Raw genomic sequence first — 13774 nt, 5'->3', positions numbered from 1 at the left:
ATGTGCTACGATTTCTACATCGACCGGACGTATCGGCCAGCCAGGCGGTGTTGGGACGACGATCCACCCCATCGATAACGCTACCTAGAGCAGTCGTCGCTGTCCATGTCCACTACCGCTTTTCTTGAATTCACACTAGATTTGAGCTATCTCCACAGTATAGGACCAATTACATCTAGAGAATGATCTGAAGACGACGCCAAAACGTGACGAGCAGATTTGATGATTGGTCAGGTCGGCAAGGGGATAAATCCGGTTCGATACGGTCTGCTACCTAGAGGTGCCTACCTAGGTAGAGGTATAGAGGCCAGCAATTTTCAAATTCTGACTTTAGAAAAGAAGCATCCTTCTAGGTACAGGTACCTATTAATCTGGCTTCGAGGTTTTGCAAGTTGTCGCGTGCTGGCAGCTGTAGAATGGGGAAACGACTCGGGCACATTTGAAGGTGTTTTTGGTGTGTAGAGGTAGGTACCTCTAGGTATAAAAGAGGACAGGTCGAAGCAGGGGTGTCTACTGTATCTGCTACACTACGAACATCAACCCCTGAAAATGTGCCGCAAGTCCCGGCACCAACAAGGTGACAGGGCCATGACCGGCGGTCCGCTCCCGATCAGAAAGCTTGTTTCGTCGTGGGTCTTCCACCGCAACAACACTTTTCAAGTTGGACGAGCAGGATAGGAAGCATCTCATGACCTTGAATGACTGGCACCCCGCCACTCCATGTCTTTGGCACTTCTAGCAGCCAGGTGCCGGAACAAAAACCCGGGCTACCAGTTCCCACCCGTTTTGGACGGAAGTCGGTAGGTACACTGGTCCGCGTTTGTTTCAGCACCTGGCAGTCCACAAGTCATTGGCGTGCGTGTAGGGTACCTAGACTGCCAAGGTACAATGAAGAGGAATGGAGGTGTGTGCTCATGGCGGCTCCATCTAACGTCCATGACCGACATTACTGCCCAGTCTTCATGGGATCCCCATGCTCCAGATGCTCTGTGCTTTGCTGTGGACAACTGGCTGTGGCGGTGGATGCTTGTCTTGTCTGTCTTCTGGTTATACTATGGCCTTGTCTCGCGTCGCGAGGATCCCCGGGCACACCGGAAGGAAAAAAGACTCGAGAGGGTGTAATGGAGGTAGTGGAAGGCAGAAGGGGGGAGGCGGAGGAAAAAGAAGCACATATCTGTGATATATATTCCGTCCTCTCCCACCGACTGAGACCGAACTTTTGTGAAATCATCATCACATCACCATCCATTAATCATTTCTGACGGAGGAAGCCTTCCCTCACGCTCAGCCATACCCATCAACTTGGACAACTTACCTTGACCGTCCGAACTAATAGATCTGATATTGAGACGACAGCTTATCATCTCATAATATCGGCTATATCCGGCATTTCGACTTCTTCCATCCTTCTTCGGTATTACAACACCCTTCACCTAATACACACATCACCATGAGCCAACAACAAAATCCCCCTTACGGCCGCCGCCTTATCCTCGACATTATCAAGGAGCGTGCCCACAACGAGCCCAACCGGGAATGGGTGTCTGTACCTCGTTCGTCCGACCCCAAAGATGGGTGGAAGATCCTCACTTACCTTGACGCCTACAACGGCATCAACCGCATCGCGCACAAGCTCACACGGGTCTGCGGTGCTGCCGCGCCCGGCTCTTTCCCGACCGTTGCGTATATCGGCCCCAACGACGTTCGCTACCTAGTCTTCGCCCTAGGCGCCGTCAAGGCCGGCTATCAGGCTCTCTTCATCTCCACTCGCAACTCCGCCGAGGCCCAGGTGAACCTGTTTGAGCTGACGAACTGCAACGTCCTGGTGTTTGATCAGAGCTACAAGGCTACCGTCCAGCCATGGCTACACGAGCGCGAGATGACTGCGATTCTGGCGCTTCCCGCTGACGAGTGGTTCCCGGCCGACCAGGAGGACTTTCCGTACAACAAGACCTTTGAGGAGGCTGAGTGGGATCCCCTGATGGTGCTGCACACTTCTGGAAGCACTGGCTTCCCCAAGCCCATCGTGGCCAGGCAGGGTATGCTGGCTGTAGCGGACCAGTTTCACAATCTTCCGCCGCGCGAGGACGGCAAGCTCATGTGGATCGTGGAGATGAGCAAGCGGGCGAAGAGGCTTATGCATCCTAGTGAGTGTTCCCCCCCGAAAAAAAACCATGATGGTCGATCAGGGTCCGAAGCTAACAAATGACGACAACCAGTGCCTCTTTTCCACGCGGCTGCCATGTACATCTCCATGCTCATGATCCACTATTGGGACACCCCTGCTGCTTTGGGCATCGGCGAGCGTCCACTGTCTTCCGACCTGGTTCTTGACTACATCGAGTACGCTGACGTTGAGGGCATGGTCTTGCCGCCGGCAATCCTCGAGGAGCTCTCCCAGGACGAGAAAGCTATCCAGTCCCTCCAGAAGCTCAACTTTGTGTCCTTTGGCGGCGGCAACCTCGCTCCCGAGGCCGGTGACCGCCTGGTCGAGAACAACGTGACGCTCTGCAACCTCATCTCGGCGACCGAGTTCACTCCCTTCCCCTTCTACTGGCAATATGACCAGAAGCTCTGGCGCTACTTCAACTTTGACACGGAGCTCTTCGGCATTGACTGGCGCCTCCATGACGGCGAGTCAACTTATGAACAGGTAATCGTCCGCAAGGACAAGCACCCCGGTCTCCAGGGCTTCTTCTACACGTTCCCCGACTCCAGCGAGTACAGCACCAAGGACTTGTACAAGCGCCACCCTACCCACGAGGACTTTTGGATCTACCAGGGCCGCGCCGACAACATCATTGTGTTCTCCAACGGCGAGAAACTCAACCCCATAACCATCGAGGAGACGCTGCAAGGCCACCCCAAGGTCATGGGCGCCGTGGTCGTGGGCACGAACCGGTTCCAGCCTGCTCTGATTATCGAGCCCGTGGAGCACCCCGAGACCGAGGAGGGCCGCAAGGCTTTGTTGGATGAGATCTGGCCCACCGTCGTCCGCGTCAACAAGGAGACGGTCGCCCACGGCCAGATCGGCCGCCAGTACATGGCTCTCTCGACCCCCGGCAAGCCGTTCCTGCGCGCGGGTAAGGGCACCGTCCTGCGCCCTGGTACCATCAACATGTACAAGGCCGAGATCGACAAGATCTACGAGGATGCCGAGAAGGGCGTTGCCACTGACGAGGTCCCCAAGCTGGATCTTTCCTCGTCCGACGCCTTGATCGTCTCTATCGAGAAGCTCTTTGAGACGTCCCTCAACGCTCCCAAGCTCGAGGCCGACACCGACTTCTTCACGGCCGGTGTCGACTCGATGCAAGTCATCACCGCGTCTCGCCTCATCCGTGCTGGCCTGGCCGCTGCCGGCGTGCACATTGAAGCCTCGGCGCTGGCCACCCGTGTCATTTACGGCAACCCCACTCCCAAGCGCCTGGCCGACTACCTCTTGTCGATCGTCAACAAGGACAGCAACCAGGGCACTTTGGACAACGAGCACCACGTCATGGAGGCCCTTGTAGAGAAGTACACGCGGGACCTTCCCACCCCCAAGCAGAACAAGCCTGCGCCGGCCGACGAGGGTCAGGTGGTGGTCATTACCGGCACCACGGGCGGCATCGGCTCCTACCTGATCGACATCTGCTCTTCCTCCCCGCGCGTGTCCAAGATCATCTGCCTCAACCGTTCCGAGGACGGCAAGGCGCGCCAGACGGCTTCCTCGTCGGGCCGTGGCCTGTCGACCGACTTCTCCAAGTGCGAGTTCTACCACGCCGACATGTCGCGCGCTGATCTCGGTCTCGGCCCCGAGGTCTACTCGCGCTTGTTGAGCGAAGTCGACCGCGTGATCCACAACCAGTGGCCTGTCAACTTTAACATTGCTGTCGAGTCCTTTGAGCCTCACATCCGCGGCTGCCGCAACCTCGTGGACTTTTCGTACAAGGCTGACAAGAACGTGCCCATCGTTTTTGTGTCTTCGATCGGTACCGTCGACCGGTGGCACGACGAGGACCGCATCGTGCCCGAGGCGTCGCTCGACGACCTGTCCCTCGCGGCGGGCGGTTACGGCCAGTCCAAGCTCGTTTCCTCTCTGATCTTGGACAAGGCCGCCGAGGTGTCTGGGGTGCCGACCGAAGTCGTTCGTGTCGGCCAGGTCGCCGGCCCGTCTTCCGAGAAGGGATACTGGAACAAGCAGGAGTGGCTGCCGTCCATCGTGGCCTCGTCCGCCTACCTCGGTGTCCTCCCGGACTCTTTGGGACAGATGACCACGATCGACTGGACGCCCATCGAGGCCATTGCCAAGCTTTTGCTCGAAGTGTCGGGCGTCATCGATAACGTCCCTCTCGACAAGATCAACGGCTACTTCCACGGTGTCAACCCCGAGCGCACCAGCTGGTCTGCGCTCGCGCCGGCCGTCCAGGAGTACTACGGCGACAGGATCCAGAAGATTGTGCCGCTGGACGAGTGGCTCGAGGCGCTGGAGAAGAGCCAGGAGAAGGCCGAGGACGTGACGCGCAACCCGGGCATCAAGCTCATTGACACGTACAGGACCTGGTCGGAGGGGTACAAGAAGGGAACCAAGTTTGTGCCGCTCGACATGACGAGGACGAAGGAGTACTCCAAGACGATGAGGGAGATGCACGCCGTGACTCGGGAGTTGATGAAGAACTGGTGCAGGCAGTGGAACTTTTGAGCGGAGAGGACCGACTTGGTGAGAGGTGTAGGTAGAGGTACTCAGCTTTGTTGGGGGTTGTTTTTGGGTGGTTAGCGGGTTGCATTGTCCAGCGAGGGTTCCTTGAGTGCATTCATGGGTTGGAGCCGATATACTTGGGTTCGAATGGTGTTGTTGCATTTTCATTGGGTTTGCATAGGTAGTGTAGAGGTGTAGGTTTGGGTGTCATTTCGAGTGTATTTTTGTTTAGCATACAGCAATGGTTGACCAGATTTGTCCGTCGATTGTAACTGCCCTGCCGATGTCCCGTGTTTGTTTTTGTGGTGAGGTGATTCTGGTGGTGGTGTGGAAATGGAAAAGAAGAATCTCTGCTGTCCACTTGCGGGGGGTTGCTACTCGTCAGGGCTAGAAACGCCCAGTCAGCAAAGCTTGGGGTCCCGGAGGCGTTTCTAGCCCAGACGAGTACAGCGCCTTGTCCACTGTAATCAAACAATTCCCCGCCAAACAACCCAACACAACTTATCCCTCCCGTCAACATCACTTCCCTCCACACTTTTTCTATCATTTCCATCTCTCTGTCTTCCTCCTCTCCACTCGACCTCCTTCGACAGCTTTCCGAATCGAACACAATATCTCTCGAAATCACACCTCCTTCTCACGCTCCTCGACAATCTCGACCGTCGCTGCCTTGCCGCCGTCCTCCCCGACCTCACCCCTCCGTCTTCGAACCTCCTCGATGGCGTCGCTGACAATCGACGTCTCTGCCGACTTGAACTTCCACGCCGGAACTCTTCGCTCAAACAACTCGTCAATCTCTTCCAGCGCCCGACCCTTCAGCTCCGGGAGACAGCAAAAGAAGAACAAGGCACTGCACGCCATCAGACTACCCCTCGCCCTCCTCGTCCCCGCCTCCGTCGTCGTCGCCGAGATGGCCATGCCCAACATGAACATGCCCTGCACCATCGCTCCCGTCGTCATCAGCATCCGCCGACCGGTGACAAAGCGCATCAAGTACATGCCGACATTGACCCATACACGTCTTCATGATGTTGTACCTGAAAGACAGGTCCACCGGCAGTCCCGACACAATCATGAAATATGTCGAGTAGCTGATATAGAACCAACTGCCGCTACCAGCCTGGGTTGCAATCACCCCAAAACACAACAGCGTTCGGCGCAAATCACTACCGCGGAACATGTCCAACGGCCCAACCGTACTCGCCAGCCTCTTCTCCTCTTCGATCCCTTTGACCATCTCCACCCACTCCACCTCCAACCTTTGCTGCCCTTCTTTGTCGTCCTCTCTTACGGCCCTCACGCGCTCCAACGCCATCCTTCCCTCCTGGTGCCGTCCTCGACTAACCTCCCACCTCGGACTCTCCGGCACCACCCACCACACACCGGCCGACAACATCACAGGAACAACAAACAGCATGCCCAACGGAACCCTCCAACTGGCCTTTCCCAGCCACCCCTTAGTCGCATTCGTCACCGCCGCGCCCAGCACACTTCCCACGCAGACCCATTCCGGAAAAAGCGCAACCATGACAGCTCTCAGATGAGGCGGCGCTACTTCCGCGCAAGAATGTTGGAAAACGTCACGAGGAACTCGTTTTCGATACCGAGGATCATTCGACCCACATACAAAGCCGCCGCTGAAGAGGCGCCAATTTGGATAGCGGTACCGAAGGCAGTGAGGAAACACGCGAAGAGGAGCGCAGGACGACGCCCGTAGAGGTGGGAGAAGGGACCGGCGAAATGTGTGGAGAGAAGAGAGCCAAGGGTCAAGAAGGAGAAAAGGAGTTGTTGGAAGGTGTGCTTGTTGCCTTGTCAGTGGAAGAGTCCCCAAAGAGGGAGCCAGACAGAGGGATGAAGCGGTGAGAAAACTTACGCCAATCCCAAAGCTACCTGGAGCGCTTGGGTCGGGGTATCCAAACACTTTGAGAAAGCCGGGCATCGCTTAGAAGGCGGCGAGGCAAGCGCTGTCGAGGCCGTATTGCATGCTGGCAAGGGAGACGAGGGCGCAGATGAGGAGACATTTGCTGTTGGTCCAGAGCGAGGTTTCGGGGAGTCTTTCGACGCTAAGGGATGGTGAGCCCGCTATCTCTTTGTCTTTTTCCTTGGTGCCCATGTTGCGCTTCGGTTGTTGGGTTTTTTTTTTGATCAAGTGATGGAAGTGGGCAGCATCCCCAGTTCAAGCGGATGCCGTTCTCCCAGTCAAGTGGTTGAGGAGAGGATGGGTATCCAGCAAACAATGGTTACCGAAGAAGCAAGTGCTTCGTTGCAACATAAGTACTAGGTGAACATCAACAGCCATGAAAGGGTTTCATTTCCCAATTCCTGCCTCTTCCACGGTTCTGCAAGTTGGGAGTGAGGGGTCAACGTCGCCTTGAGTGGCCGTCACATTTATCTCCGCGTTGCTTTTCGATACAAGATCGCCAATGCCAGCTTATCATTGGAAAGGCAGCTTTTTTACGTGAACCTATGTTCAGGTAGATGCCTGATATTGACCCCAAGACCTGGTTCATCACTACACATCCAACATTGCCCTTCATCCCCGCCAATCGGTTCGCAGGACCTCAAAACGACAAGCATAGAACGCAACCATGTCATGCTGGGAGCCTGGGAGAACGGCACAGCTAGTACACACAAAACGGAGAGCCCCGCATCTCGGCAGTTGATGCTTTCTCCGGTTGAATCGTTGGATCGCATATGTTGGAAGGGGACGGCCCGTGGCGATTGAACTTCACCCGATACCAGACACAAATCTTCACTGCCTGACCAGCAGTCAGTCGTGATCTTTCGCTGCTGTTAGAAACTGTCTCCAGAGAGAAAAGAAGAACGTACGTTGCCGTCAAAGGGTTAGTTGCCATCGAGAGAAACCGTAAATCTGTTCTTGAAATCACGGTGCCAGGATCAGCACATCTCTCTCGGCTTTTGATAACTGAGCGCATTCGATCTTTGCTTTCTTTCTTTTTCTCTCTCTTCCTTACAACCAGCTTCTGGAAAGGGACTGACTGCTCCCGCATTCACTCTTGGAATCCGACACATTTTTCTCCTCATTCCGAACTTCTCTTCACATGACGTCGTCTTTCCATGTTTGAGGATTCTGGCGATCTGATGTCAACGACATGGATCGCCCGTCATTGCGGGGGACATACATGAGCTGCAAGCCACGATTGTATGCAAGAATCGATGCATCTCGGAAACAGCAGGCCAGGTTCAACTTCCATCAACTCGTCCCATTCGGCAGCGGGTGCACCCGTCTGACTGCACAGCTGATGTGCAGGTGTATCGCCTCCTTAGAGATCAGAACATCTTTGCATTTTCTAGTAATTAACTTGCCAAGTTTTGCAATATTCACATGAATCAGCTGATTGAATACTCACCCTGTCATCCAGAAATCTCCAAGAGGGCCCTTTAACTTTCGAAAAACTTCAAGTAATGGACACTGCATACCAAGTCCACCTCACACCTCTATCTTAGGCAATGTCCAACGTGAGCCACAAAGCCGACACTGACAAGGCTATGCCGCATTCTCGGAGCTGGCTGAGTTGGGGCGAATAGGTTGATTCTGCGGGTGGGCGATACACATTGTCGACCCACGGAAGCGTGAGGTCGAGGAAGAGCCTCTGGCAGAAGACAGAGGCAAGCAGGAGAGGCTTTGAAGTCAGGAGACAGGCCACGGCAATCGCAACAGTATAGCACACCATGTTCAGCTCCATTAAACTCCTCGAACCAAAGGCAAAGGGTCGAAAGCAAGCAACTGCAGCACAGCCTACTAGGGTCTGCGAGAGTCGTGAGATTGCGTATTTCGAGACGCTTCAGGGACAGAGCGAGTCAGTGATTTGGGAAGATGTTGAACTCTCTAAGCTTTACAAGGTCATGAGGTCACCATCATCGAAACATCTATTTAGCTGCGTCACAACTCACTTCTCAGTCGATCATTTTCCCTCCTCATCCCTCAGCACACCGCTTCTGTTCTTTCGACAATCTACGCAACCAGAAGAACACTAACTCTCGCTTGAACTCCACGTACCTTACCATCTTCATATCCACAACACAACCCAACATTGAGGGCATCTTTCACGACCAACTGAAGTCATCATGAAGTCCATCACCCTCTCCCTCCTCCTTGCCGCCGCCGGCTCCATTGAGGCCATCACCGTCACCGTCCCCTCCGGTGTCACCCTCCCCACCGGCGTCACCTTGCCCACCGGCGTCACCGTCGTGACCGCCACCCCAGCCGCCACCGCCAACGGCAAGCGCTTCTTGTACGCCCTCGGCCGCGACAAGCGCCAGATCGCCGGTCTGTCACTTCTGACACAGAACGCGGCCGCTACGACCGCTGCCGCCGGCCAGGGTGCGAACAACAACGTCGCTGACGATGGCGATGACACCAAGGCTGATGCCGACGATGATTCCCAGAAGGATGATGATTCTAAGAAGGACGATGATTCGAAGGATGATGATTCCAAGAAGGATGATGATTCCAAGGATGATGATGATTCGAAGAAAGATGATGAATCGAAGAAGGATGATGAATCGAAGAAGGATGATGATTCCCAGAAGAAGGAGAACGATTCTCACCAGAAGAATGATTCTCACCAGAACGAGGATGATTCTCACCAGGAGGAGGACGATTCTCACCAGAAGGAGGATGACTCTCACCAACAGAAGGATGATACTCACCAGAACGAGTATGACTCTCACCAACAGAAGGATGATTCTCACCAGAACGAGGATGATTCTCACCAGGAGGAGGATGGTTCCCACCAGAAGGAGGATGGTTCCCACCAGAAGGAGGATGGTTCCCACCAGAAGGAGGATGATTCTCACCAGAATGAGGATGATTCCCAGAAGAATGACGCTGGAAAGGGTGATGCGAAGGAGAAGAAGTTCAGGTTTAAGCGGGAGTAAGTGGGCATGTACTCAATTGTACTGTGGGTTCTCAGTCGTCTAGATGGATCTGAAGAATGGCTGAAGTGACAACGGGGAGGAGCTGGTTCATGTCACTGGTATCTGGAGTGGTTTGATTGACATCGGATTGTTTAGAAAGAAACAGATTGGATGAGATTCTCTTCTCTTTGAAGCTGTCATTGGGCGAGCTTCTTTGTACAACCTTGTTTTGCTTTTGGATTTTCATGGTGGTAGATGGACATCTGGGCGGACGCAAGACGGACTGAGGCAAAGGAAGAGGGTCCGACTCAAAGTACGAAAAGACGATACGTGCACATCTAGAGGGGGATGGATGCACTGGAGGTTGGGTTTGGATGTTGAATATACCAGTCACAGGAGTAATCAACAATTTGTTTACATTTGTTTCCTCCTCGATTTCGGTTTGTTGCTTTTTGTTTGAGCCCGCACGATGGGATAACGGAGAGAAATAGCCTGGACTTTACCGCTCTTCCTCGGTCCCCACTTACCGAAACATCGTGTCGAATCCTCACTAACCTCGCTTGTAGGTCGCTAACGGCATCACCGTTTTCGCTAATTCTTCTCTTTTCGTCCACGGGAGCTAGCGTTCCTCGGAACCTAGCGGTTTTAGTAACCTCCGTGCCAAGATCACACCGTTACATCGCAATGTCTCCTGCAATTTAGCCCCACATGGAAGCTGGAGTGGAAGTGAAACACAGCCTGGGAAGAAGGAGTACGGCTCATGCCGAACATCGAAAGCGTTCCCCAAAAAGGAAACAGGCTCATGTTTGGTTCACCGACGGCCAAGTGTGTTTCATGATTCAACGAGCAGTGAAACTCCAAGCGCACAGGTAAGTGAATCCGTATCCGGGTCCCCGGTAGAGTCTCGACGGGTACCCTTGACTGATTCACGCATGGGACCAGTGGCCCTATCGGCCTTCCCTCGGTTGGCTTTTCCGATTGACATCTACATGGACCGGGCTTCTATGACGCGACTCACAAAATGGGCCAGGAAGCCGAGGTTTGCAAATGATATGGGAGTCGAGAGCCGCCAGGGGCCAATGCTTCACAGCATGAAGCGCTCCACTAGAAAAGCTACCTTAGGAAACTCCTGGTTTTCTCAACTAACAACCGTAACATCGGTCCATTCGCTATCGTTCCATGGGCCTGGCGCTAGATCCTGGGACTGGGCTAGATGCTACTTCGCCCTGGCTCGATGTAGATGCTGACCACAAGGTCCCCAGCATGGAAGGATGGAAGACGGCGAGATCTTGCCGGGACATGGAACCATCAAACCGAATTCAGGATTGAGGACAGGAGGTGACTGGCATGGATGATCTGGGGGTGCATTACCTCACAAGGTCACGGCGCCTAGGATAGAACGAGTATAAGACCCATCGACACTTCCCTTTCCCGATCTCTCAAGTTTTCTATCCCCATCAACAGCTTCTTCTTCCGTTCAGTCACTCATTACATCCAAGTCACTCTTTACCTCTACAAGTCATCAACATGCATCTCCCCACCGTTCTTTCTGTCATCTTCGCTGCGGCCGGCGTTACCGCCCAGCTCAACGATCTCGCCGTCGCTGCCGGTCTTAAGTACTTCGGTACTGCTGGCCAGGAAGGCACCATCACCTCGGATACCACATACCGTAACATTATCAACAACGTGCACGAGTTCGGCCAGCTCACTCCCGAGAACGGCATGAAGTGGGATGCCACCGAGGGCCAACCCGGAAAGTTCACCTTCCAATCGGGAGATATTGTTGCTGGAGTGGCCAAGAGCAACGGACAGCTCTTGAGATGCCACACGCTGGTTTGGTACAGCCAGCTGCCTTCGTGGGGTGAGTACCTCGACCTTTTGTCGATGAGGTCGATCTTGGGAAGGAACGGTGCAGTGTACTGACAGGGAATATACAGTCTCCAACGGCTCCTGGAACCGTGCCACCCTTCAGTCCGTCATCGAGTCGCACATCAGCAATGTCATGGGCCACTACAAGGGCCAGTGCTACGCCTGGGATGTTGTGAACGAGGCCATCTCCGATGATGCTCAAGGCAACTACCGCGATTCGATCTTCTTCAAGACCTTCAAGACGGATTACTTCCCCATTGCCTTCAAAGCTGCGAAGAAGGCTGATCCCAACGCCAAGCTGTGAGTCTGCTCATCGCATCAGCCACACCAACATGGTCGTACCCAAACTAACACCTCCCAGCTACTACAACGACTACAACCTCGAGTACAACGGCGCCAAGACCGAAAGGGCCCTTGAGCTCGTCAAGCTCATCAAGGCTGCCGGCGCCCCCATTGATGGTGTCGGTTTCCAGGCCCATATGACTGTCGGCGGCACGCCCTCGCGCACTGCCATGGCCAACCTCCTCAAGCGCTTCACCGCTCTCGGTGTTGAGGTTGCCTACACCGAGCTCGACATTGCGCACAAGAACCAGCCCTCCTCCTCCTCCGTCCAGGCCCAACAGGCTACCGACTATGCCAACATGGTTGGCTCCTGCGTGGACGTCGACGGCTGCGTCGGTGTCACCATCTGGGGCTTCATCGACAAGTACAACTGGATCCAGAACGGTAATGCTGCGATCTTTGATAGCAACTTCAACAAGAAGCCCGCCTATTCCGCTATTAGCTCCGTCTTGGCCGCTGCGGCGACGAAAGCCCCTTCTCCTGCCAAGAACGCCAACGCCCCTCCTGCTGTGCACACGACCCTCAGGACCGCGATTGCGACCGCCCCTGCCTGTGAGGCGACCGCCCCTGCCCCCAAGGCCACGGCGGCGCCTGCTGCCCAGCCGGCCAAGCCGGCCACCGGTTCCTCTACTGGCGCGCAGCAGCCGCGTTGGGCGCAGTGCGGTGGTAACGGATACACGGGCCCCACTGCTTGCCAGGCCCCGTATACTTGCAAGGTTCAGAACCCTTGGTATAGCCAGTGCTTGTAAGCTTTTCGAGAGAAGTTCTTGTTGAAGCCGTGAGGCTGAGACCGAACTCACGAAGAGTGACGATGGATGCCAGTAGAGGAGAACATGAGCGTTCTTGTATATAGTTGTTTCGGTGGTGGTTTGACGAACGCGATAGGCGCAGAGAGTGACGTTGTACATACAATTTTTAGAACATGAATTACATTTACCTATAGACTACACCTTCGGTCAGTTTCAGTACCTAGAGGTACCCATCCTGTGCTTGAACTTTTCACTCAACTTCAATTCTCTACCTCCTCAACACCTCTACAGTGGAACCGATAGAAGCTGCCTAGGTACTGCTACTTCTAGGGACGTTAAGATTGACTCTCGGGAGGGGATAGAGAAACAGAGGAAGGAATCGACAATAACTGCAGCTGGTCAGCTGAAGGGAAAGAAGGAAAAAGGCATGGCTAAACCCGGTATCTGAGGATACCTCCCAGCTTGGCCCAGAAATGGAAGCTCTTGGGAAGCAGAGGTAGACTGGAAGCATACTTTAGGTCAGAAATAATACACCTCTTCAAGGCAGAAGATCAACCTATGACTCACTCGACTACGCTCAAGAAGTGAGTTTTGCTACTTTCTCTGTACGCAGTTTCAAGGCTAGAGGTAAGTACCTCTAAGTAGGTAACCTGCTTAGGTACCTGGTATTTGTAGAGGTAAGGGTCATATACTTGAGATTTCATGCAAAACCTGGGAAGGAGGTTTTTTATCCTATTATTGAGGGTCTTATTTTTTTTTTTTCTTCTCAGGACTTGAAGTTCATGCCAAAGTCCCTCAACGCTGGGTCTTTGGAGATTGAGCCTGTTGTTGGCCAAAAGCCAGCCCTAAATCGACACCAATGGAGAAAATGGCAATAGCGCGCCGAAGTAGATGCCCCCTCTATCGAAATTGTCTGTGAACTGGAATGTAGATATCAAGGCTTTCGTCTGACTCTTGGCTGAGTCCAGATTTACCGTGTGTACCAGGAAAGCTTTCAGTTTCTTTGTCCGGGTGGATGATGTTTGTCGGCTGTCAGCTTCTGAAAGTACATGTTTATGCAAGAGAAAAGAATTTCGCAAACTTGGCCGCTCCTGCCAAAAGGTACCTACCTACCTAGGTAAGACCAGAAAGTGCGAGGATCAAATGAAGGTTGGAAGGAGGCGCAAGCGATAGGACTGGAGGGCGCGGGGGGCGCTCCTACCTACTTCGGGTCAGCATCATCACGACGAAAGACATCAACGTCCAGATCTGAAGT

At 54.0% G+C, this 13774-nt stretch overlaps 4 protein-coding genes across 4 annotated transcripts; 2 read left to right on the top strand and 2 right to left on the bottom strand.

Annotated features, from left to right (window-relative positions):
- Positions 1–1450: 1450 nt before the first annotated feature.
- Positions 1451–4681, top strand: B0T23DRAFT_404154 (uncharacterized protein; the record flags this gene model as incomplete). The annotated part of the gene is made up of 2 exons (XM_062838872.1): positions 1451–2147; positions 2220–4681. 2 exons carry the CDS (start codon positions 1451–1453, stop codon positions 4679–4681), a joined length of 3159 nt encoding a protein of 1052 aa, XP_062692462.1.
- Positions 4682–5302: 621 nt separating this feature from the next.
- B0T23DRAFT_395438 (uncharacterized protein) lies at positions 5303–6617 on the bottom strand (the record flags this gene model as incomplete). Its single annotated transcript, XM_062838189.1, has 2 exons — positions 5303–5625; positions 5696–6617. 2 exons carry the CDS (start codon positions 6615–6617, stop codon positions 5303–5305), a joined length of 1245 nt encoding a protein of 414 aa, XP_062692461.1.
- A 1525-nt stretch (positions 6618–8142) lies between these two features.
- Positions 8143–8385, bottom strand: B0T23DRAFT_315790 (uncharacterized protein; the record flags this gene model as incomplete). The annotated part of the gene is made up of 1 exon (XM_062834881.1): positions 8143–8385. The coding sequence occupies one exon, from the start codon at positions 8383–8385 to the stop codon at positions 8143–8145; it is 243 nt and encodes an 80-aa protein (XP_062692460.1).
- A 2701-nt stretch (positions 8386–11086) lies between these two features.
- Positions 11087–12519, top strand: B0T23DRAFT_316952 (glycoside hydrolase superfamily; the record flags this gene model as incomplete). Its single annotated transcript, XM_062834965.1, has 3 exons — positions 11087–11420; positions 11497–11728; positions 11790–12519. The coding sequence occupies 3 exons, from the start codon at positions 11087–11089 to the stop codon at positions 12517–12519; spliced, it is 1296 nt and encodes a 431-aa protein (XP_062692459.1).
- Between the last annotated feature and the right edge of the window lie 1255 nt (positions 12520–13774).

Source organism: Neurospora hispaniola (genome assembly GCF_033458365.1).
Source record: "Neurospora hispaniola strain FGSC 10403 chromosome Unknown B0T23scaffold_4, whole genome shotgun sequence".
Lineage (NCBI taxonomy): Eukaryota > Fungi > Ascomycota > Sordariomycetes > Sordariales > Sordariaceae > Neurospora > Neurospora hispaniola.
Note: the sequence above shows the minus strand (reverse complement) of the source record. Positions and strands in the feature narration are given on the sequence as shown.